The following is a 22,537-nucleotide window of genomic DNA, read 5'->3' on the forward strand; positions in this document are numbered from 1 at the left end:
CGGGGTAGGGGTTGTCCTCGAAAAGGTTGGAAGGAAGGGGTAAGGGAGGTTTTGTGGGCGAGGGGCTTGGACTTCCAGGAGGCATGCATGAGCGTGTTCGATAGGAGTGAATGGAGATGAATGGTATTTGGGACCTGACGATCTGTTGGAGTGTGAGCAGGGTAATATTTAGTGAAGGGATTCAGGGAAACCGGTTATTTTTATATAGCCAGACTTGAGTCCTGGAAATGGGAAGTACAATGCCTGTACTCTAAAGGAGGGTTTTGGGATATTAGCAGTTTGGAGGGATATGTTGTGTATCTTTATATGTATATACTTCTAAACTGTTGTGTTCTGAGCACCTCTGCAAAAACAGTGATTATGTGTGAGTGAGGTGAAAGTGTTGAATGATGACGAAAATATTTTCTTTTTGGGGATTTTCTTTCTTTTTGGGTCACCCTGCCTCAGTGGGAGACGGCCGACTTGAAAAAAAAAATGCACTCGAGTCATAAATGCACATATTATATAATTGTGAATACTATAAAGGTAAGGAAGAAAGAACTAGATCATGAAAATGCTTTTATATTTCTTTATTTTCTGATATGATCTATTTTTATTAATAAAAATGAGTAATTTTAAATTGTTTTACAGTCTAGACTACAAACAGAACTACACAAAAATATTCATTTAATATTTAAGTTTCCAAAATGAAATAACAGTATGCCCTCATCAATTTAAATGTAAAATGGGACATAACATGCTTTTAATGCTTTTTGATGTGACAAATTTAAAACTCAGACTTGAATTTCCAACACTCGCATGCTGCTAACTCTATAAACAACATACTGTACCTTAAAATATTACTGCCACTGCAGTTTGGTCTTCATAAAATATATTATTAAATAGTTGTCATAATGTAACATATAGTCAAGTAGAAGGTTTATAAGAAGCAATTTAAGCAATAATTCCAAATTGTATTCCATGACATTTGAAGCCACATACTATAACCCATTACCACCAATGCCCCTTACTAATTTCTTGAACCTATCTTCTGCTAAAAAAGTTCAGGACTAGCCTTATAATGTACAACAAAGTTATCGCTACAGCCCGGGAAGAGAACTTCTGACGAGACAAAAAGTCATTTAATAATTTACTGATCTTTAGGTGTGTTAAGGCAAGCTGAGAGTGAACTAGATCTTTCCAACGACTCGTAATCTCCAACCTGATGTCACATCACTGAAAAAGTGTGAAAATAAGGAAAATCACTTACACGAAAAACAGGAAAAATGTCTCTTGGAATTCAAATAATTAAAGAGAAGGAACTTATAATCTTAACAGAAAATTACAAGATCTACACAATAAAATAGAACGTTTTTATACTGATATTCCACCTACTTTACTGCTTACATTAACATGTATACTTTACCCATCTGGATACAAATTGAAAATGCTCGTAAGATCAATAAAATTTGTGACACCGAGTGGCACATCAGCGATAAAGCTATAGTTAAATTATAGGACACACATGTTACAGCATAAGAGCAGATAAACTGGGGAAACTCATAAAAAAATCCCAATCAGTTGTTGTGAGTGAAAGGAGCAGTTATATGCATGTTATCATATTTGTTGAGTTCTGGCACTGTAGTAAGTTCAATTGATGTCAACTGAGGAAAAAATTATGACCAATCAATTATAAAACAAACTTACAAACATTTTGTATTTTACATATCAAGTACTGTAGTGTAGGACATTACATAACACTATGATTAATGTAGTAGTTTTTACTCAGTGCTATAAATGCTTTCAATCCAAAGCCCAAGGACTCAATAAAGTTTCATTCTGCTTCTTTCTTACTCACATTGTCATCATCATCATCCTCCTCCTCCTCATCATCATCGGAATCATCAGCATATTTAACTCTTTTCCTTCTCCCTCTGCTTTTATCTCCCTTATTTTTCTTCCCCTTCTTCCCTCTACTGTCTTCCTCTTCCTCCTCTTCATCATCATCATCATCATCTGCAGACACATACATAAAACATTGTGGCAGAAATATTAATGTGTATAATTAATTGTAAATACTTTTTTAAGGAATACAAAAAAAAAAAAAAAAAAGGATTATGTTCAATGATCACATAATTACAACCTTTCTATAATCACAAATCCATTCTGATTAACATGTGCATAATGTTCCTATATGAAGTATGTTAACAAAACATTAAAGATTTTATCAACGTTTCATATCTTTCACAATCTACAGTGCTGCGAGTTAAAAAAAAAAAAAAAAAAAAGGCTTTCACACTATAGTTTTCTTTTCAAATTTCAACACTGAAATAATGGAGAAAAATTAAAAAGAAAAAATCCAGGTTTATCCATGATTTTTATAGCTGGATAGCAGTGTCTGTTTCCACAACTTAGATTACATTCTAAACTGTAAAGTCAAGCAAATTACCAACCTTCCTCAGCAAGAGTATCAGTCTCTGTCTCTATACGCTCACGAGCATTAACAAAGACACTCTGCATTACAATGGAGTCCTCGTAGATGATGGATGCCTCTTCATTGTATTCTTGGGCATTGCGACAAAGGAGCATAAAGTCACTCTCCAAGTCATTCAGGTCTTCATACTGAAAAAAGATAAACAAACAACAGTGTAATTTCCAGTACATATTTATTAGCTGAAAAAATAGAAACTCTAAAGCACTGAAAGAAGATAGAAACTTTAAAGCAATAAAAAAAAAAAGTGGACCATACAAAATCTCCAAAATGAGGAGGAACATTAAGTAAAAAGAATGATAGTATCCATAAGACAATTTTATTGCCTTGCAAATAACTAAAATGTTACTTAGCAGCTGCCCTCTATTAATAATTTTATTACATTCATAGAAAAACACTGAATCAGGAGGTCATACAGAACCTGGGGAAAATGAGAGGCATTCTGGTTGGATCCAAAGGGTAAGGTTGGTACAATTAGTTGGATCAAGAGAGCCCCTTCCTTACCAGAAACATTCAAGGTATGAGAGCACAAGTGATCTGAACAGTGTAACCATTGTTAATGTTTCTCTTGTTTTGAAAGTTCTTATTATCCATACAGTAATTTTTCTGGTGTTTGCAGTACTGACCTTATTGTGTTCTCTAAATGATAAGTCATGCTCTCCCTTATCTTTCTTATCCTTCACATTCCATTTAATGTCTTATTATATCAATATGACTCATACTTACAATATTACATGCAGTACTTACTATTCAGAATACATGTACTTTACAGCATATTACACAAGGATATGGGCTTAAAAGTACATTCACTTCTACATGCCTTCTATTTTAAGTACAGTTGACAAAAACTGACATTATTTTGTCTATTTTCTCAAATGTTAATTGAGAAATTACACATTCACAACTTACTCTTCCTTCATCAATTTTACTCAAGATCTTGCATATATCCATAGGTCTCTTAATTATCCCATAATAATCTGGAAGTTCACGGCGGGATGGCAACTTCATGAAAGGTTCACTGAGTACCCGACCATCACTGGAAAACCAGAAAATAGCACAATGTCAATACCAAATTAAAATTCAGCAAACAACTTGAAATATACTTCAACAACATCAAAGATGATGAAAACCCTACACAAACACGCCTTGATCATATGAGAGCTCAGTAAAGGAGAGTTCTCCAATGTCATATTTTAGCATCATAACAATGATAATAAAAATAACAACAACAATAATTATAACTGGCTTTCTCTCTCAGCACCACCAAGTATAGTAAACAAAACTGCAAAATACAGAATACTTGTGTAGTCTTGAGTTTCTTCAACTATGTAAAACTTCACAGACTCAAATAGGGCCACCTAGTTGTAATAGACTGTCAGATAACAGAAATTATGATCTTGAAAATGGCATGTGATAAAAATTCACGTAAAACAAATCGTAGAGTATATGGGAATAATAAGGTTACATTCTTTACACCTCCCCAAAAAAGCCAACCTCATTTTTTATAGGTCTCAAAACTGTAAAAAATAATGATAATAATGTAATTCAAGGGGCTAGTAACCCCTTCTACTGTATAAATTACTAATTTAAGAAAAAAAATTAATTTTTCTTTTTGGGACACCCTGCCTTAGTGGCATATGGCCGGTTTGTTGGAGAGAAAAAAAAAAGTAATTGAAAGTCAATAAAGTGATATACATCAAAGATCCTGAAACCACATCTCTGTTAGAAGACAGAGCTACTTTGTTTGGTCGTCTTACTCACTGCTACTGTATGGGAATCATGGAGGGGTTAGTGGTAGGGGTGTGCACGATAGTAGTAAAAGCAGTTGGGGTAAGCAGGGATGTGGTGCAGGGATGGGAGATTGCTGTTGTGGGAGGTGAAGACTGAATGGTGGAGGGGCATAAAGGGGTGAGTCTGGTAGTAACGAGGCAGTGTGATGGTGACCGTTTGGGTGGCAATGACAGTGGGCCTGGTGTGGGTGACTGGATGGGTGTGCAGGTGTTGGTGTGGGCAGTAATGAGGGTGGTATGTGACTATGCTAAGTGTGTGGACCATAAAAGCATGGGTAAGGTATGGGCTGTGGAAGTAGGGCTGTGTGGACTTGAAGCTGTGGGGGGTAAGGAGTGGTGTGAGTGAAGGCATGAATAAGGTGTAGGAGTGGGGCCATATGGGCAAGAGGCTGCAGGGGAGTTAACATATGGGTGAAAGGTGTGGTTGTCAGTGGTGACTCATGAGTGTGTGTGTGGGGGAGGGGGTGTAGGCAGTAATGAGGGTGGTGGGTGACTAAGTGATTAGGTGTGTAGACTATTTGTTAGGGTGAGGGGCCAGGCAAGGTGTGGTCTTCAGGTAGTGAGAAAATGGTGTAGGTGTGGGTGTGGGTGTGAGCTATGCATGGGTAGGTTGTTGGTTGGATTGATGTGGGTGAAGGCATGTAGTCATGGGGGAGCTGCGTGGGTGGAGGCTGCAGGTTAGAATGGTGTGAGTGAAGGAATGTGGCTGTGGGGAGTTGTGTGAGTGGACCTGACTGGTTGGAATGGTGTGGAAGGCATGTGACCATGGGGAAGTTGCATGAGTGGAGATTGTTAATTGGAATGATGTGGGTTAAGGTGTGTGGCTGTGGGGGAATTATAGGGGCAGATGGTGTGGGTCAGGGGTGTGGGTGATATAGGTGGGTGGGGGGTTTATGGGTGGTGTGGGTGAGATGGGGTTGTGGGTGATAGGGGGGTATGAGTGAGGTTACTGGGTGTGTAGTTATACTACACTTTATGAGAGTTTACTTAGTGTAGTTTCATTTAGCAACAAAGAATACATTTCATTTAACATCCTGTTCCTTGTGCAACAATTTTTTTTTTAACAAGTCGGCAGTCTCCCACCTAGGCAGGGTGATCCAAAAAGAAAGAAAATCCCCAAAATTAAAATACTTTTATCATCATTTAACACTTCCACCACACTCATACATAATCACTGTTTTTGCAGAGGTGCCCAGATACAATACTTTAGAACCACATATAAAGATGCAATACAAAAAGTGACCTGAAATAATATAATAAACTCCCTATAGAATATAATATCAGGGCCCCAATTATATATATACTGTCCTATTACACATCCCTCCAAACTGCCAATATCCCAAACTGCCAATAACCCTTTAAAGTGCAGGCATTGTACTTCCCATTTCCAGAACTCATGTCTGGCTATATAAAAATAACCGATTTCCTTGAATTTTTTTTTTTATTATTAATAAGTCAGCCGTCTCCCACCCAGGCAGGGTGAACCAAAAAGAAAATACTTTCATCATCATTCAACACTTTCACCTCACTCGCACATAATCACTGTTTTTGCAGAGGTGCTCAGAACACAATAGTTTAGAAGCATATATGTATAAAGATACACAACATATCCCTCCAAACTGCTAATATCCCGAATCCCTCCTTGAGAGTGCAGGCATTGTACTTCCCATTTCCAGGACTCAAGTCTGGCTATATAAAAATAACCGGTTTCCCTGAATCCCTTCACTACATATTACCCTGCTCACAATCCAACAGATCGTCAGGTCCCAAATACCATTCATCTCCATTCACTCCTATCGAACACGCTCATGCACGCCTGCTCGAAGTCCAAGCCCCTTGCCCACAAAACCTCCCTTACCCCTTCCTTCCAACCTTTTCATGGACGACCCCTACCCCGCCTTCCTTCCCCTACAGATTTATACGCTCTCCATGTCATTCTACTTTGATCAATTTCTCTAAATGACCAAACCACCTCAACAACCCCTCTTCAGCCCTCTGACTAATACTTTTATTAACTCCACACCTTCTCCTAATTTTCACACTCCGAATCTTCTGCATAATATTTACACCACACATTGCCCTTAGACAGGACATCTCCGCTGCCTCCAACCGCCTCCTCGCTGCTGCGTTCACAACCCAAGCTTCACACCCATATAAGAGTGCTGGTACTACTATACTTTCATACATTCCCTTCTTTGCCTCCACAGTTAACGTTTTTTGTCTCCACATATACCTCAATGCACCACTCACCTTTTTTCCTCATCAATTCTATGATTAACCTCATCCTTCATAAATCCACCCGCTGACACATCAACTCCCAAGTATCTGAAAACATTCACTTCTTCCATACTCTTCCTCCCCAATTTAATATCCAATTTTTCATTATCTAAATTATTTGATACCCTCATCACCTTACTCTTTTCTATGTTCACTTTCAACTTTCTACCTTTACACACACTCCCAAACTCATCCACTAACCTTCGCAATTTTTCTTTAGAATTTCCCATAAGCACAGTATCATCAGCAAAAAGCAGCTGTGTCAATTCCCATTTTGTATTTAATTCCCCATAATTTAATCCCACCCCTCTCCTCAACACCCTAGCATTTACTTCTTTTACAACCCCATCTATAAATATATTAAACAACCACGGTGACATTACACATCCCTGTCTAAGACCTACTTTTACTGGGAAGTAGTCTCCCTCTCTTCTACACACCCTAACCTGAGCCTCACTATCCTCATAAAAACTCTTTACAGCACTTAGTAACTTACCACCTATTCCATCTGCCACATTGCTCCTCTATCCACTCTATCATATGCCTTTTCTAAATCCATAAATGCAATAAAAACTTCCCTACCTTTATCTAAATACTGTTCACATATATGCTTCAATGTAAACACTTGATCTACACATCCCCTACTCACTCTGAAACCTCCTTGCTCATCCGCAATCCTACATTCTTTCTTACCTCTAATTCTTTCAATTATAACCCTACCGTACACTATTCCTGGTATACTCGGTAAACTTATTCCTCTATAATTTTTACAATCTCTTTTGTCCCTCTTCCCTTTATATAACGGCACTATACATGCTCTCTGCCAATCCCTAGGTACCTTCTCCTCTTTCATACATTTATTAAACAAAAATACCAACCACTCCAACACTATATCCCCTCCCCCTGCTTTTAACATTTCTGTCATGATCTCGTCAGTTCCAGCTGCTTTACCCCCTCTCATCCTACGTAATGCCTTAAAAGTTCCTCAAAATATTCTCGCCATCTACCCAAAACCTCCGTCTCCCCATCTACTAGCTCCCCTACTCTGTTTTTAACTGACAAATCCATTCGTTCTCTAGGGTTTCTTAACTTGTTTAACTCACTCCAAAATTTTTTCTTATTTTCATTAAAATTCATTAAAATCCCACTCTATCATCTGCTCTCCTTTTACAATCTCTTCACCTTTCTTTTACTCTCCATATACTCTACTCTTCTTATAACACTTCTGCTTTGTAAAAACCTTCCATAAGCTACCTTTTTCTCTTTTATCACACCCTTTACTTCATCATTCCACCAATTACTCCTCTTTCCTCCTGCACCCACCCTCGTATAACCACAAACTTCTGCCCCATATTCTAATACTGCATTTTTAAAACTATTCCAACCCTCTTCAACCCCCCCCACTACTCATACTTTCACCAACCCACCTTTCTGCCAATAGTTGCTTATATCTCGCCCAAACTTCCTCTTCCCTTAGTTTATACATTTTCACCTCCCTCTTGCTTGTTGTTGCCATTTTCCTCTTTTCCCATCTACCTCTTGCTCTAACTGTAGCTACAACTAAATAATGATCCGATATATCAGTTGCCCCTCTATAAACGTGTACATCCTGGAGCCTACCCATCAACCTTTTATCCACTAATACATAATCTAACAAACTACTTTCAGTATGTGCTATATCATAACTTGTATATTTATTTATCCTCTTCTTCATAAAATATGTATTACTTATTACCAAACCTCTTTCTACACATAGCTCAATTAAAGGCTCCCCATTTTCATTTACCCCTGACACCCAAAATTTACCTACTACACCCTCCACAACATTTTTGCCCACTTTAGCATTAAAATCCCCAACCACCATTACTCTCACACTTGGTTCAAAACTCCCCATGCATTCACTCAACATTTCCCAAAATCTCTCTCTCTCCTCTACACTTCTCTCTTCTCCAGGTGCATACACACTTACTATAACCCACTTTTCACATCCAATCTTTATTTTACTTCACATAATCCTTGAATTAATACATTTAGAGTCCCTCTTTTCCTGCCATAACATATCTTTCAACTTTATTGCTACTCCTTTAGCTCTAACTCTATTTGAAAGCCCTGATCTAATCCCATTTATTCCTCTCCATTGAAACTCTCCCACCCCCTTCAGCTTTGTTTCACTTAAAGCCAGGACATCCAGCTTCTTCTCATTCATAACATCCACAATCATCTCTTTCTTATCATTTGCACAACATCCACGCACATTCAAACTTCCCACTTTGACAAATTTCTTCTTCTTATTCTTTTTAGTAATTATTACAGGAAAAGGGGTTACTAGCCCATTGTTCCCGGCATTTTAGTTGACTTTTACAACACGCATGGCTTACGGAGGAAAGATTCTTATTCCACTTCCCCATAGATATAAAAGGAAAAGTAATAAGACCAAGAACTATTAAGATAAAATCAAAGAAAACTCAGATGAGTGTGTATAAATAAACATGCACATGTATGTGTAGTGTGACCTAAGTGTAAGTAGAAGTAGCAAGACGTACCTGTAATCTTGCATATTTATGAGACAGAGAAAAGACACCAGCAATCCTACCATCATGTAAAACAATTACAGGCTTTCGTTTCACACTCAATTGGCAGGACGGTAGTACCCCCTTGGGTGGTTGCTGTCAACCAACCTACTACCTACATGAATCCCTTCACTAAATATTACCCTGCTCACACTGCAACAGCTCGTCAGGTCCCAAAAACTATTCGTCTCCATTCATTCCCATCTAACAAACTCATGCACGCTTGCTGAAAGTCCAAGCCCCTGGCCCACAAAACCTCCTTTACCCCTTCCCTCCAACCTTTTTGAGGACGACCCCTACCTCGCCTTCCTTCCCCTACAGATTTATACGCTCTCCAAGTCATTCTACTTTGATCCATTTTCTCTAAATGACCAAACCACCTCAACAACCTCTCTTCAGCCCTCTTGATTAATACTTTTATTAACTCCACACCTTCTCCTAATTTCCACACTTCGAATTCTCTGCATGATATTTACACCACACATTGCCCTTAGACAGGACATCTCCACTGCTTCCAACTGCCTCCTCGCTGTAGCATTCACAACCAAAGCTTCACACCCATATGAGATTGTTGGTACCACTATACAGTGGGCCCTCGACCAACGATGGCATCGATTAACGATAAATCCGACTAGCGATACATTTTGACGCAAAATTTTTGCCTCGACTAGCGCTAAAAAACTCGACCAACACTATTCGTTCCGTCTGAAACGCGTCCACTTCTCGCCAGTGTTTACAAGCCAGCCAGCCACCGCGGTCGCTTCCAAGCATACAATCAGAACATTTCATATTATCACAGCCTTTTTAGTGATTGCACCTGCAAAATAAGTCACCATGGGCCCCAAGAAGGCTTCTAGTGCCAACCCTACAGCAAAAAGGGTGAGAACTACTATGGATATGAAGAAAGAGATCATTGCTAAGTATGAAGTGGAGTGCGTGTCTCCGAGCTGGCCAGGTTGTACACAAAACCTCAATCAACCATCGCTTCTATTGTGGCCAAGAAAACGGCAATCAAGGAAGCTGTTCTTGCCAAAGGTGCAACTATGTTTTCGAAACTGAGATCGCAAGTACTCGAAGATGTTGAGAGACTGTTATTGGCGTGGATAAACGAAAAACAGATAGCAGGAGATAGCATCTCTCAAGCGATCATAAGTGAAAAGGCTAGGAAGTTTCATGACGATTTAATTAAAAAAATGCCAGCAACTAGTGGTGATGTGAGTGAATTTAAGACCAGCAAAGGTTGGTTTGAGAGATTTAAAGGGAAGGGAAGTAACCCCGGTAAAAGACTTGCCACCTCAAGTCCTAATGGAAGGGGATTCCCCTTCTAAACACTGAGACCATCAACACTCTCCCCTCCTCCCATCCCATCAATCATCACCAGATCTTCAATAAAGGTAAGTGTCATGTAACTGTGCATGTCTTCTTCAGTTTGTGTGTATTAAAATTAATATTCCATGTGGTAAAAACAATTTTTTTTCATACTTTGGGGTGTCCTACAAGGATTAATTTGATTTCCATTATTTCTTATGGGGAAAATTAACTTGACTAACGATAATTTTGACTAACGATGAGCTCTCAGGAACGGATTAATAGCGTTAGTCGAGGGTCCACTGTACTTTCAAACATTCCCTTCTTTGCCTCCATTGATAAAAATTTTTGTCTCCACATATATATCAACAATATGTTGATAAAATAAATTATAAGCAAAACTAAAAACATAATTCACAATAAGTATGCTAATACCTTGAACATTTGATAAAAATAAGACTGAGGGGGGTTATTGAGGTGGTTCAGACATGCAGAGAGGATGAAACAAAACAGAATGACTTCGAGTGTGTATAAATCTGTAGTGGAGAGAAGGCGAGGCAGACGTCTGCCTAGGAAAGATTGGAGGGAGGGGATAAAAGAGGTTTTGTGGCCGAGAGGCTTGGACTTCCAGCAAGCATGCATGTTAGATAGAAGCAAATGGAGACAAATGGTTTTTAGGACTTGATGTGCTGTTGGAGTGTGAGCAAGGTAACATTTATGAAGGAATTCAGAGAAACTGGCAGGCTGGACTTGAGTCCTGGAGATGGGAAGTACAGTGCCTGCACTTTGAAGGAGGAGTTGTAATGTTGCAGTTTTATAACTGTAGAGTAAGCGCACCTCTCTCAAGACAGTGATGGAGAATGACAGTGAAAGTTTTTCATTTTTGCACCACCCTACCTTGGTGGGAAATATCTAGGTAAAGGAGGTTTTGTGGGTGAGGGGCTTGGACTTCCAGCAAGTGTGTGTGAGCATGTTTGATAGGAGTGAATGGAGACGAATGGTATTTGGGACCTGACGAGCTGTTGAGTGTGAGCAGGGTAATATTTAGTGAAGGGATTCAGGGAAACCGGTTATTTTTATATAGCCAGACTTGAGTACTGGAAATGGGAAGTACAATGTCTGCACTTTAAAGGAGGGGTTCGGGATATTCGCAGTTTGGAGGGATATGTTGTGCATCTTTATATATATATGCTTCTAAACTGTTGTATTCTGGCCACCTCTGCAAAAACAGTGATTATGTGTGAGTGAGGTGAAAGTGTTGAATGATGATGAAAGTATTTTCTTTTTTGGGGTTTTCTTTCTTTTTGGGTCACCCTGCCTCGGTGGGAGATGGCTGACTTGTTAAAAAAAAAAAATAATAATAATATAAGAAACTTTATAAATTAAAGACTTGGACTTCCAGCAAGCATGCATGAAGATGTTAGAATGGAGACGAATGGGTTTTGGGACATGACGAGCTGTTGAAGTGTGATCAGGGTAATATTTTATGAAGGGATTCAGGGAAACCGGTTAGCCGGACCTGAGTCCTGGAGGTGGGAAGTACAATGCCTGCACTTTAAAGGAAGAGTTTGGGATATTGGCTGTTTGGAGTGACATCTAAACTGCTGTATCTGAGCGCCTCTGCAAAGACAGTGATTATGTATGAATGATGGTGAAAGTATTGAATGAAGATGAAAGATTGTTGTTTTTTTTCTTTCTTTTTGGGTCACCCCACCTCGGTGGGGTGTTAAAAAAAAAAATAATAAATTCCAACAGTTACACAATCAGGTGAAAACTACTTACCTATCTTCATACTTTATCACAATGTCCATAAGGCGTTTTAACTGACGAATGAGCCTTTTATTTTTGGGTCCTGGCTTTTCCCTAGCAGGACGTCCACGTTTTTTGGGCTTAGGGTCATCGTCGTTCTCCATTTCATCTTGTCGTTTACGCTTTCCTTTAGAACCTCTCTTATTCTTGCTACTAGTGACTTCCTCCTCCTCCTCTTCCATAGCCTAAAGAAGTTAAACTCATAAATATATATAATCACTCCACATATACATTAAAAAAATTACAGCTGACCGTCAATAAGAATGGTAGTTATGTTTCTGAAAACGGCATCTAATAAAAAAAAAATTTCAACTGAAATGAAAAACATATGGGAAAAAAAAAAGTTATGTTTGTTAGACCCCTCAAAATACCCAACTAAATATTTTTTAAAGCTTTGCAATTCACCAAAACTTACATGCTGCCCAGAACAATACCCACCATAATATGAAGGCAAGCTATCAAAAAAAAAAGAGAAAAACTTCTTTGGTTATCTCCAATTTTTTTTTTCAACATACCAGCTGTATCCCACTGAGGTGGGGTGGCCCAAAAGGAAAAACGAAAGTTTCTCCTTTTAAAGTTAGTAATATATACAGAAGAGGTTACTAACGCCTTGCTCCCGGCATTTTAGTCGCCTCTTACGACACGCATGGCTTACGGAGGAAGAATTCTGTTCCACTTCCCCATGGGGTTAAGAGGAAGTAAACAAGAACAAGAACTAGAAAGAAAATAGAAGAAAACCCAGAGGGGTGTGTATATATATATGCTTGCACATGTATGTGTAGTGTGACCTAAATGTAAGTAGTAGTAGCAGCAGGACGTACCTGAAATCATGCATGTTTATGAGACAGAAAAAAGACACCGGCAATCCTACCATCATGTAAAACAATTACAGGTTTCTATTTTACACTCACTTGGCAGGACGGTAGTACCTCCCTGGGCAGTTGCTGTCTACCAACCTACTACCTATAGGTTATCTCCATGTGTTGTTATTATTGCTGGGTTTAGTAGCCCCCACCACCACAACCAACAACCCCCTCACACTTTTTTAACACGTTGGCCATTTCCCACCAAGGCAGGGTGACTCAAAAAGAAAAACACAAAAAGAAAGAAAAAACTTCCATCATCATTTAAAACTTTCCTCATCACTCATACAAAATCACTGTATTTACAAAGGCACTCAAATATGACAGTTTAGATGTCCCTCCTAACTGCCAATATCCCAAACCCCTCCTTTAAAGTGCAGGCATTGTACTTCCAATTTCCAGGACTCAAGTTATCCAGGACTCAAGTCCAGCTAACCGGTTTTCCTGAATCCCCTCATAAAATATTACCCTGTTCACACTCCAATAGCTCGTCAAAAAACTATTCGTCTATATTCACTCCTAACATGCTCATTAACGCTTGCTGAAATTCAAGCCCCTCGCCCACAAAACCTCCTTGACCCCCCCCTCCAACATTTTTGGGGATGACCTCTACCCCGCCTTCCTTTCCCTACAGATTTATACGCTCTCCAAGTTATTCTACTTTATTCCACTCTTTCTAAATGACTACACCTCCTCTTCAGCCCTCTGACTAATAAGTACTTTTAATAACTCCACACCTCCTAATTTTCACACTCCAAATTCTCTGCATAATATTTACACCACACACTGCCCTTAGACAGGACATCACTGTTCCCAGCCGCTTCCTCGCTGCAGCATTTACAACCCATGCTTCACACCGATAAAAGTGTTGGGACCACTACATTCTCTACAGATACCTCAATGCACCACTCACCTATTTTCCTTCATCAATTATTTGGTTAACCTCATCCTTCATAAACCCATCCACTGAGAAGTCAACTCCCAAATATCTGAAAACATTCACTTCATACTCCCTCCCTCCAATATGATATCCAATTTTTCCCTATCTAAATCATTTGATACCCTCATCACCTTATTCTTATCTATGTTCACTTTCAACTTTCTACCTTTACACACCCTCTCAAACTCGTCCACTAAAGTTTGCAACTTTTCTTTACAATCCCCGAAAAGTAGAGTATCATAGTATCATCAACAAAAAACAACTGTGTCAACTCCTGTTTTGCATTTGATTCCCCATAATTTAATCCCACCCCTCTCCCGAACACCCTAGCATTTACTTCTTTTACAATCCCATCTATAAATTTGTTAAACAACCATGGTGGCATTGCACATCCCTGTCTAATACATACTTTTACTGGGAAGTCATCTCCTTTCCTACATACCCTAAACTGAGTCTATTGTCATAAAAACTCTTTACAACATTTACTAACATACTACTTATTCCATACACTTACAACTTCTGCCACATTACTCCCCTATCCACTCTATCATATGCCTTTGTTAAATCCATAAATGCAATGAAAACTTCCCTACCTTTATTTAAATACTTTTCACATATATCCTTCAATGTAAACAACTGATCAACACATCCTCTACCCATTCTAAAGCCTCCTTGCTCATCTGTCTTACTTCTAATTCTTTCAATAATAACCCTACTGTACACTTTACCTGGTATACTCAGTAAACTCATTGCCCTATGATTTTTATAATCTCTTTTGTCCCCCTTCCCTTTATATAAAGGAAATATACACACACACTGACAATCCCTAGGTACCTTCCCCTCTTTCATACATTTATTAAACAAAACTACCAACCACTCCAACTCTCTATCTCCCCCTCCCACGCTTTTAGCCCTTCGAGGGTCCGTGCCGTAGATCTACGGCTATACGTTGAGGGTCCAAACCGTAGATCTACGCCATGAGCTCAGCTCACTCTGATAAGCTGTGAGCAGTAAATTTGGGCCTAGATATGTCTGTTGAGTGTACCTGGTAAAGTGTATGGTAGAGTTATAATTGAAAGAATTAAGAGTAAGACGGAGAATAGGATAGCAGATGAACAAGGAGGCTTTAGGAAAGGTAGGGGGTGTGTGGACCAGGTGTTTACAGTGAAACATATAAGTGAACAGTATTTAGATAAGGCTAAAGAGGTCTTTGTGGCATTTATGGATTTGGAAAGGGCGTATGACAGGGTGGATAGGGGGGCAATGTGGCAGATGTTGCAAGTGTATGGTGTAGGAGGTAGGTTACTGAAAGCAGTGAAGAGTTTTTACGAGGATAGTGAGGCTCAAGTTAGAGTATGTAGGAAAGAGGGAAATTTTTTCCCAGTAAAAGTAGGCCTTAGACAAGGATGTGTGATGTCACCGTGGTTGTTTAATATATTTATAGATGGGGTTGTAAGAGAAGTAAATGCGAGGGTCTTGGCAAGAGGCGTGGAGTTAAAAGATAAAGAATCACACACAAAGTGGGAGTTGTCACAGCTGCTCTTTGCTGATGACACTGTGCTCTTGGGAGATTCTGAAGAGAAGTTGCAGAGATTGGTGGATGAATTTGGTAGGGTGTGCAAAAGAAGAAAATTAAAGGTGAATACAGGAAAGAGTAAGGTTATGAGGATAACAAAAAGATTAGGTGATGAAAGATTGAATATCAGATTGGAGGGAGAGAGTATGGAGGAGGTGAACGTATTCAGATATTTGGGAGTGGACGTGTCAGCGGATGGGTCTATGAAAGATGAGGTGAATCATAGAATTGATGAGGGAAAAAGAGTGAGTGGTGCACTTAGGAGTCTGTGGAGACAAAGAACTTTGTCCTTGGAGGCAAAGAGGGGAATGTATGAGAGTATAGTTTTACCAACGCTCTTATATGGGTGTGAAGCGTGGGTGATGAATGTTGCAGCGAGGAGAAGGCTGGAGGCAGTGGAGATGTCATGTCTGAGGGCAATGTGTGGTGTGAATATAGTGCAGAGAATTCGTAGTTTGGAAGTTAGGAGGAGGTGCGGGATTACCAAAACTGTTGTCCAGAGGGCTGAGGAAGGGTTGTTGAGGTGGTTCGGACATGTAGAGAGAATGGAGCGAAACAGAATGACTTCAAGAGTGTATCAGTCTGTAGTGGAAGGAAGGCGGGGTAGGGGTCGGCCTAGGAAGGGTTGGAGGGAGGGGGTAAAGGAGGTTTTGTGTGCGAGGGGCTTGGACTTCCAGCAGGCATGCGTGAGCGTGTTTGATAGGAGTGAATGGAGACAAATGGTTTTTAATACTTGACGTGCTGTTGGAGTGTGAGCAAAGTAACATTTATGAAGGGATTCAGGGAAACCGGCAGGCCGGACTTGAGTCCTGGAGATGGGAAGTACAGTGCCTGCACTCTGAAGGAGGGGTGTTAATGTTGCAGTTTAAAAACTGTAGTGTAAAGCACCCTTCTGGCAAGACAGTGATGGAGTGAATGATGGTGAAAGTTTTTCTTTTTCGGGCCACCCTGCCTTGGTGGGAATCGGCCGGTGTGATAATAAAAAAAAAAAAAAAAATATGAGAGAATACATCTATGTGGTATGTGTGCACCACATAAAACAAATCCTGCAGCACACAGTGCTTGAGAGAAAAAAACTGAGACTAATTTTCGATTAAAACAGCAACTTTGCAGTGTTTTTCATATGTTTTTTATAGTTGTATTTGCAATTTCTTGGTCTCATTTGATAGAATTGAAAATATATTACAGAAATAGAGATGATTTTGATTGTAATGGAAATGGGTTGAAACTGAGCTCAAAATAGCAGAAATGTTAAATTTTTGCTGATGTTCAAGAGTAAACAAATGATCTCACACGTCTAATACACGCCAGCTGGTGGGTCTAATATACGTTCACAAATGTGGTGATATTATTTATACAATTATTACAGTATTGCATAACAGTAAATCTTCTATTTTTTGGTTTGAATAAAAATTCATTATGTGAATAAAAATTCAAAATGGGATTCATTTGTAAAGCCTGAAAACATAACTAATGAACAGAGGAAATGTTAGTTTAGTGCCAGGAATGTCTGCATTGTTTATTCTGGACCCTATTTTGAAATTAGAATATTTTGAACTTTGCATTAAATTGGCCAAATTACAAATTTCCAATCACTTTATTTTGTAGTTGCAACAGTTGACCTGGCGATTTTTTTGTGCTCAATCGATAAAATAGAAGTAATACTAGTAAAATAGCTAAGAATTTGGTCGACTGGAGTAATATAATTGGCCTAAAATGGGAGTCAACGTAAGCAAAATCGCCGATGCGTAAATATCGGTGACACGTCAAAATTTGTGAGCATAATTTCGTAAATTTTCCATCAAATTTCGTACTTTTTGTTCTATTACCTTCAGAAAAAGATTCTCTACCATTTCATAAGAAAAAATAACAAAATTATTTTTTGAAAATTCTTGGACACTGGTGCGCATTTTGAAATTTGGCCTTTGGACCCTGAAAGGGTTAACATTCTGTCGTGATTTCGTCAGTTCCAGCTGCTTTACCCCCTTTCAGTCTAGGTAATTCCTCACGCACCTCCCTCACACTCACACTTTACTATTCTTCACTCTTAAGAGATGTTATACCTCCTTGACCAGTGCACAAAATTACTGCCTCCCCGTTCCTCACCGACATTTAAAAATTCCTCAAAATATTCCTGCCATCTACTAACTCCCCTCCTCTGTTTTTAACTGAAAAAAAATCCATTCATTCCCTAGGCTTTCTTAACTTGTTTAGCTCACTCCAAAATTTTTTCTTATTCTCAGCAAAATTTCTTGACAGTGCCTCCCCCACTCTATCATTTTCTCTCCTTTTGTACTCTCTCGCCATTCTTTTACTCTCCATACATCACTTCTGCTTTGTAAAAACCTCTCATAAGCTACCTTCTCTTTTATCACACCCTTTACCTTATCATTCCACCAATTGCTCCTCTTTCCTCCTGCACCCACCCTTCTATAGCCACAAACTTCTGCCCCACATTCTAATACTACATATTTAAAATTATCCCATCCCTCTTCAATGCCCCCCCCCCCCAACTACCTATACTTACACTAGCCCATCTTTCTGCCAATAGTTGTTTATACCTCACCGTAACTTCCTCTTCCCCTATTTTATAAAGTTTCATGTTTCTCTTACCTATTGTTGCCATTTTCCTTTTGTCCCATCTACCTCTTACTCTAACTGTAGCTACAACTAGATACTGATCCAATATATCGGTTGCCCCTCTATAAACATGTATATCCTGAAGCCTATCTCCTCAATCTGTTATCCACCAATACATAATCTAACAAACTACTTTTATTATGTGCTATATCAAATCTTGTATACCTATTGATTCTTTTTTTTTTTTCATAAAATATATATTACTTATTACCAAACTTCTTTCTACACATAGTACAATTAATGGTTCCCCATTTTCATTTGCCCATGGCACCCGAAATTTACCTACCACTCCCTCCACTACATTTTTACCCACTTTAACATTGAGATCCCCAACCCCTGGCACTCCCCCACTTGGTTCAAAACTCCCCATGCACTCAACTCAACATTTCCCAAAATCTCTCTCTCTCCTCTACACTTCTCTCTTCTCCAGGTGCATAAACACTTACTATAACCCACTTTTTGCATCCAACCCTTATTTAACACCACATAATCCTTGAATTTATACATTTATATTCCCTCTTTTCCTGCCATAACTTATCCTTCAACATTATTGCTACTCCTTCTTTAGATCTAACTCTATTTGAAACCCCTGACCTAATCCCATTTATTTCTCCCCACTGAAACTCTCCCACCCTCTTCTGCTTTGTTTCACTTAAAGCCAGGACATCCAGCTTCTTCTCATTCATAACATCCACAATCATCTCTTTCTTATCATTTGCACAACATCCACACACATTCAAAAATCCCACTTTGACGTTTTTTTTTTTTTTTAGTAGGCTATACGGGAAAAGGGGTTACTGGTCCATTGTTCCCGGCATTTCAATCGACTTTTACAACACGCATAGCTTACAAAGGAAAGATTCTTATTCTACTTCCCCATGGATATGAAAGGAAAAGCAATAAGAACAAGAACTATTAAGATAAATTTAAAGAAAACTCAGATGAATGTGTATACATAAACGTGTACATGTATGTGTAGTGTGACCTGAGTGTAAGAACAAGAACTATTAAGATAAAGCTGAAGAAAACTCAGATGAGTGTGTATACATAAATGTGTGCATGTATGTGTAGTGTGACTAAGTGTAAGTAAAAGTAGCAAGACACACCTGAAACTCTGCATGTTTATGAGACAGAAAAAAGACACCAGCAATCCTACCATCATGTAAAACAAATACAGGTTTCCATTTTACATTGACATGGCAGTACAGTAGTACCTCCCTGGGCAGCTGCTGTCTACCAACCTACTACATGTCCCTGTTTATCACAAAATACATAGTTTATCACTTAAACTGATGCACAAATGTATATAAAGTAGATACTGTATAAACATTATATTAAGGTCTACTACTGTTAGATGGCTGTCATATCCCAGCAACTACTACTACTTTGTGTCCCCCAATTTTTACTGAGCCCACTTTGTAGTTGCTTGCTCCACCCATCCTAATAAAAAATCTACTGATTGCTGATTACCTATGCCACTCCACTTCCTCTGTCCTCACTAGATATCCTATAGGAAATATGGCATCTGATATCAGTTTAGTCAGTTTTGTCTCTGTGATGGCTATGATGTATAGTTACCTCTGCTATTCATTATTTCACATCATCACTTATGTTAGATAATCTATCTGCATTTGTGTACCACAATGAGTTTTCTTTCCCTTTGCATGTGGTAGCCTCTAGCTACTCATATGTCCTGGATACTTAGTGGCACAAGACCTCACAAAACTGTCTTCATCACTTATGTCACTACTCACTACCTTCAATACACTCCCCCCTTCCCCTTCTCTCTTACCATCACTCATTTTCTTCCCTGTACATGAGAAAGTGTAGAGTACATGTGCTACAATTATGTGTTAGACCTAAGTTGTGTAGTGAGGTAGATCTTTTGTGATGTAGGTATTGGCTACATTTTTTATTATATACAGAGAATGGCAATAACTAATGGACTGAAAATTAGTATGTAGTAACCTTAGTAAATACTAAGAAAGGAACCAAGATGGTTTTTAAATAATGCAGTATACTGTATATGGTGTTGAGGGGTAAAATGGAAAACATGATGTAGGTCATATTTTAAATGAACACTTTAAATAATTAAATATTAATATTTTATGAAGAGCTTAAGAATTGAAATTCAGTTTAGATGAATGATCTATACCTATACAGTAGGGCCCCACTTCACGGTGTTCCGCTAATACGGTCATTTCAAATTATGACCAAAACTCGCTATACGGCTCCCCCACCTGACTTTCTAATAAGGTCACTGCGCCCCCACCCGGTTTGTTTACATTCTCTGTGAGATCTGTAAGCACCAAGTCTCTCCATTATGTCTTTTAACTCCAAAATTTCAAGTGTTTTTAAAAGTTTTTTCATATTTTATATATATTTTTTATTATTTTTATTATCACACTGGCCGATTCCCACCAAGGCAGGGTGGCCCGAAAAAGAAAAACTTTCACCATCATTCACTCCATCACTGTCTTGCCAGAAGGGTGCTTTACACTACAGTTTTTAAACTGCAACATTAACACCCCTCCTTCAGAGTGCAGGCACTGTACTTCCCATCTCCAGGACTCAAGTCCGGCCCGCCGGTTTCCCTGAACCCCTTCATAAATGTTACTTTGCTCACACTCCAACAGCACGTCAATTATTAAAAACCATTTGTCTCCATTCACTCCTATCAAACACACTCACACATGCCTGCTGGAAGTCCAAGCCCCTCGAACACAAAACCTCCTTTACCCCCTCCCTCCAACCTTTCCTAGGCCGACCCCTACCCCACCTTCCTTCCACTACAGACTGATACACTCTTGAAGTCACTCTGTTTCGCTCCATTCTCTCTACATGTCCGAACCACCTCAACAACCCTTCCTCAGCCCTCTGGACAACAGTTTTGGTAATCCCGCACCTCCTCCTAACTTCCAAACTACGAATTCTCTGCATTATATTCACACCACACATTGCCCTCAGACATGACATCTCCACTGCCTCCAGCCTTCTCCTCGCTGCAACATTCATCACCCATGCTTCACACCCATATAAGAGCGTTGGTAAAACTATACTCTCATACATTCCCCTCTTTGCCTCCAAGGACAAAGTTCTTTGTCTCCACAGACTCCTAAGTGCACCACTCACCCTTTTCCCCTCATCAATTTTATGATTCACCTCATCTTTCATCGACCCATCCGCTGACACGTCCACTCCCAAATATCTGAATACATTCACCTCCTCCATACTCTCTCCCTCCAATCTGATATCCAATCTTTCATCACCTAATCTTTTTGTTATCCTCATAACCTTACTCTTTCCTGTATTCACTTTTAATTTTCTTCTTTTGCACACCCTACCAAATTCATCCACCAATCTCTGCAACTTCTCTTCAGAATCTCCCAAGAGCACAGTGTCATCAGCAAAGAGCAACTGTGACACCTCCCACTTTATGTGTGATTCTTTATCTTTTAACTCCACGCCTCTTGCCAAGACCCTCGCATTTACTTCTCTTACAACCCCATCTATAAATATATTAAACAACCACGGTGACATCACACATCCTTGTCTAAGGCCTACTTTTACTGGGAAATAATTTCCCTCTTTCCTACATACTCTAACTTGAGCCTCACTATCCTCGTAAAAACTCTTCACTGCTTTCAGTAACCTACCTCCTACACCATACACCTGCAACATCTGCCACATTGCCCCCCTATCCACCCTGTCATACGCCTTTTCCAAATCCATAAATGCCACAAAGACATCTTTAGCCTTATCTAAATACTGTTCACTTATATGTTTCACTGTAAACACCTGGTCCACATACCCCCTACCTTTCCTAAAGCCTCCTTGTTCATCTGCTATCCTATTCTCCATCTTACTCTTAATTCTTTCAATAATAACTCTACCATACACTTTACCAGGTATAGTCAACAGACTTATCCCCCTATAATTTTTGCACTCTCTTTTGTCCCCTTTGCCTTTATACAAAGGAACTAGGCATGCTCTCTGCCAATCCCTAGGTACCTTATCCTCTTCCATACATTTATTAAATAATTGCACCAACCACTCCAAAACTATATCCCCACCTGCTTTTAACATTTCTATCTTTATCCCATCAATCCCGGCTGCCTTACCCCCTTTCATTTTACCTACTGCCTCACGAACTTCCCCCACATTCAAAACTGGCTCTTCCTCACTCCTACAAGATGTTATTCCTCCTTGCCCTATACACGAAATCACAGCTTCCCTATCTTCATCAACATTTAACAATTCCTCAAAATATTCCCTCCATCTTCCCAATACCTCT

At 39.2% G+C, this 22,537-nt stretch overlaps 1 protein-coding gene across 8 annotated transcripts in view; it reads right to left on the reverse strand.

Annotated features, from left to right (window-relative positions):
• Positions 1–554: 554 nt before the first annotated feature.
• Positions 555–22,537, reverse strand: part of LOC128691724 (ATP-dependent helicase brm) — a 153,088-nt gene continuing 131,105 nt past the window's right edge. For 7 of the 8 annotated variants that reach the window (XM_053780621.2, XM_070088919.1, XM_070088918.1 and 4 more), the window contains 4 exons: positions 12,198–12,409; positions 3,380–3,506; positions 2,433–2,601; positions 555–1,995 (listed from right to left, as the gene is read on the reverse strand). In XM_053780621.2, the coding sequence (XP_053636596.1) occupies positions 1,814–1,995; positions 2,433–2,601; positions 3,380–3,506; positions 12,198–12,409 (690 nt within the window). In that variant the 3' untranslated portion in view covers positions 555–1,813. The remainder of the gene's footprint in view (positions 1,996–2,432; positions 2,602–3,379; positions 3,507–12,197; positions 12,410–22,537) is intronic. The other variant, XM_070088920.1, reaches the window with a different exon arrangement.

The sequence above is a fragment of the Cherax quadricarinatus genome, chromosome 26 (assembly GCF_038502225.1).
Source record: "Cherax quadricarinatus isolate ZL_2023a chromosome 26, ASM3850222v1, whole genome shotgun sequence".
NCBI classification, from domain to species: domain Eukaryota; kingdom Metazoa; phylum Arthropoda; class Malacostraca; order Decapoda; family Parastacidae; genus Cherax; species Cherax quadricarinatus.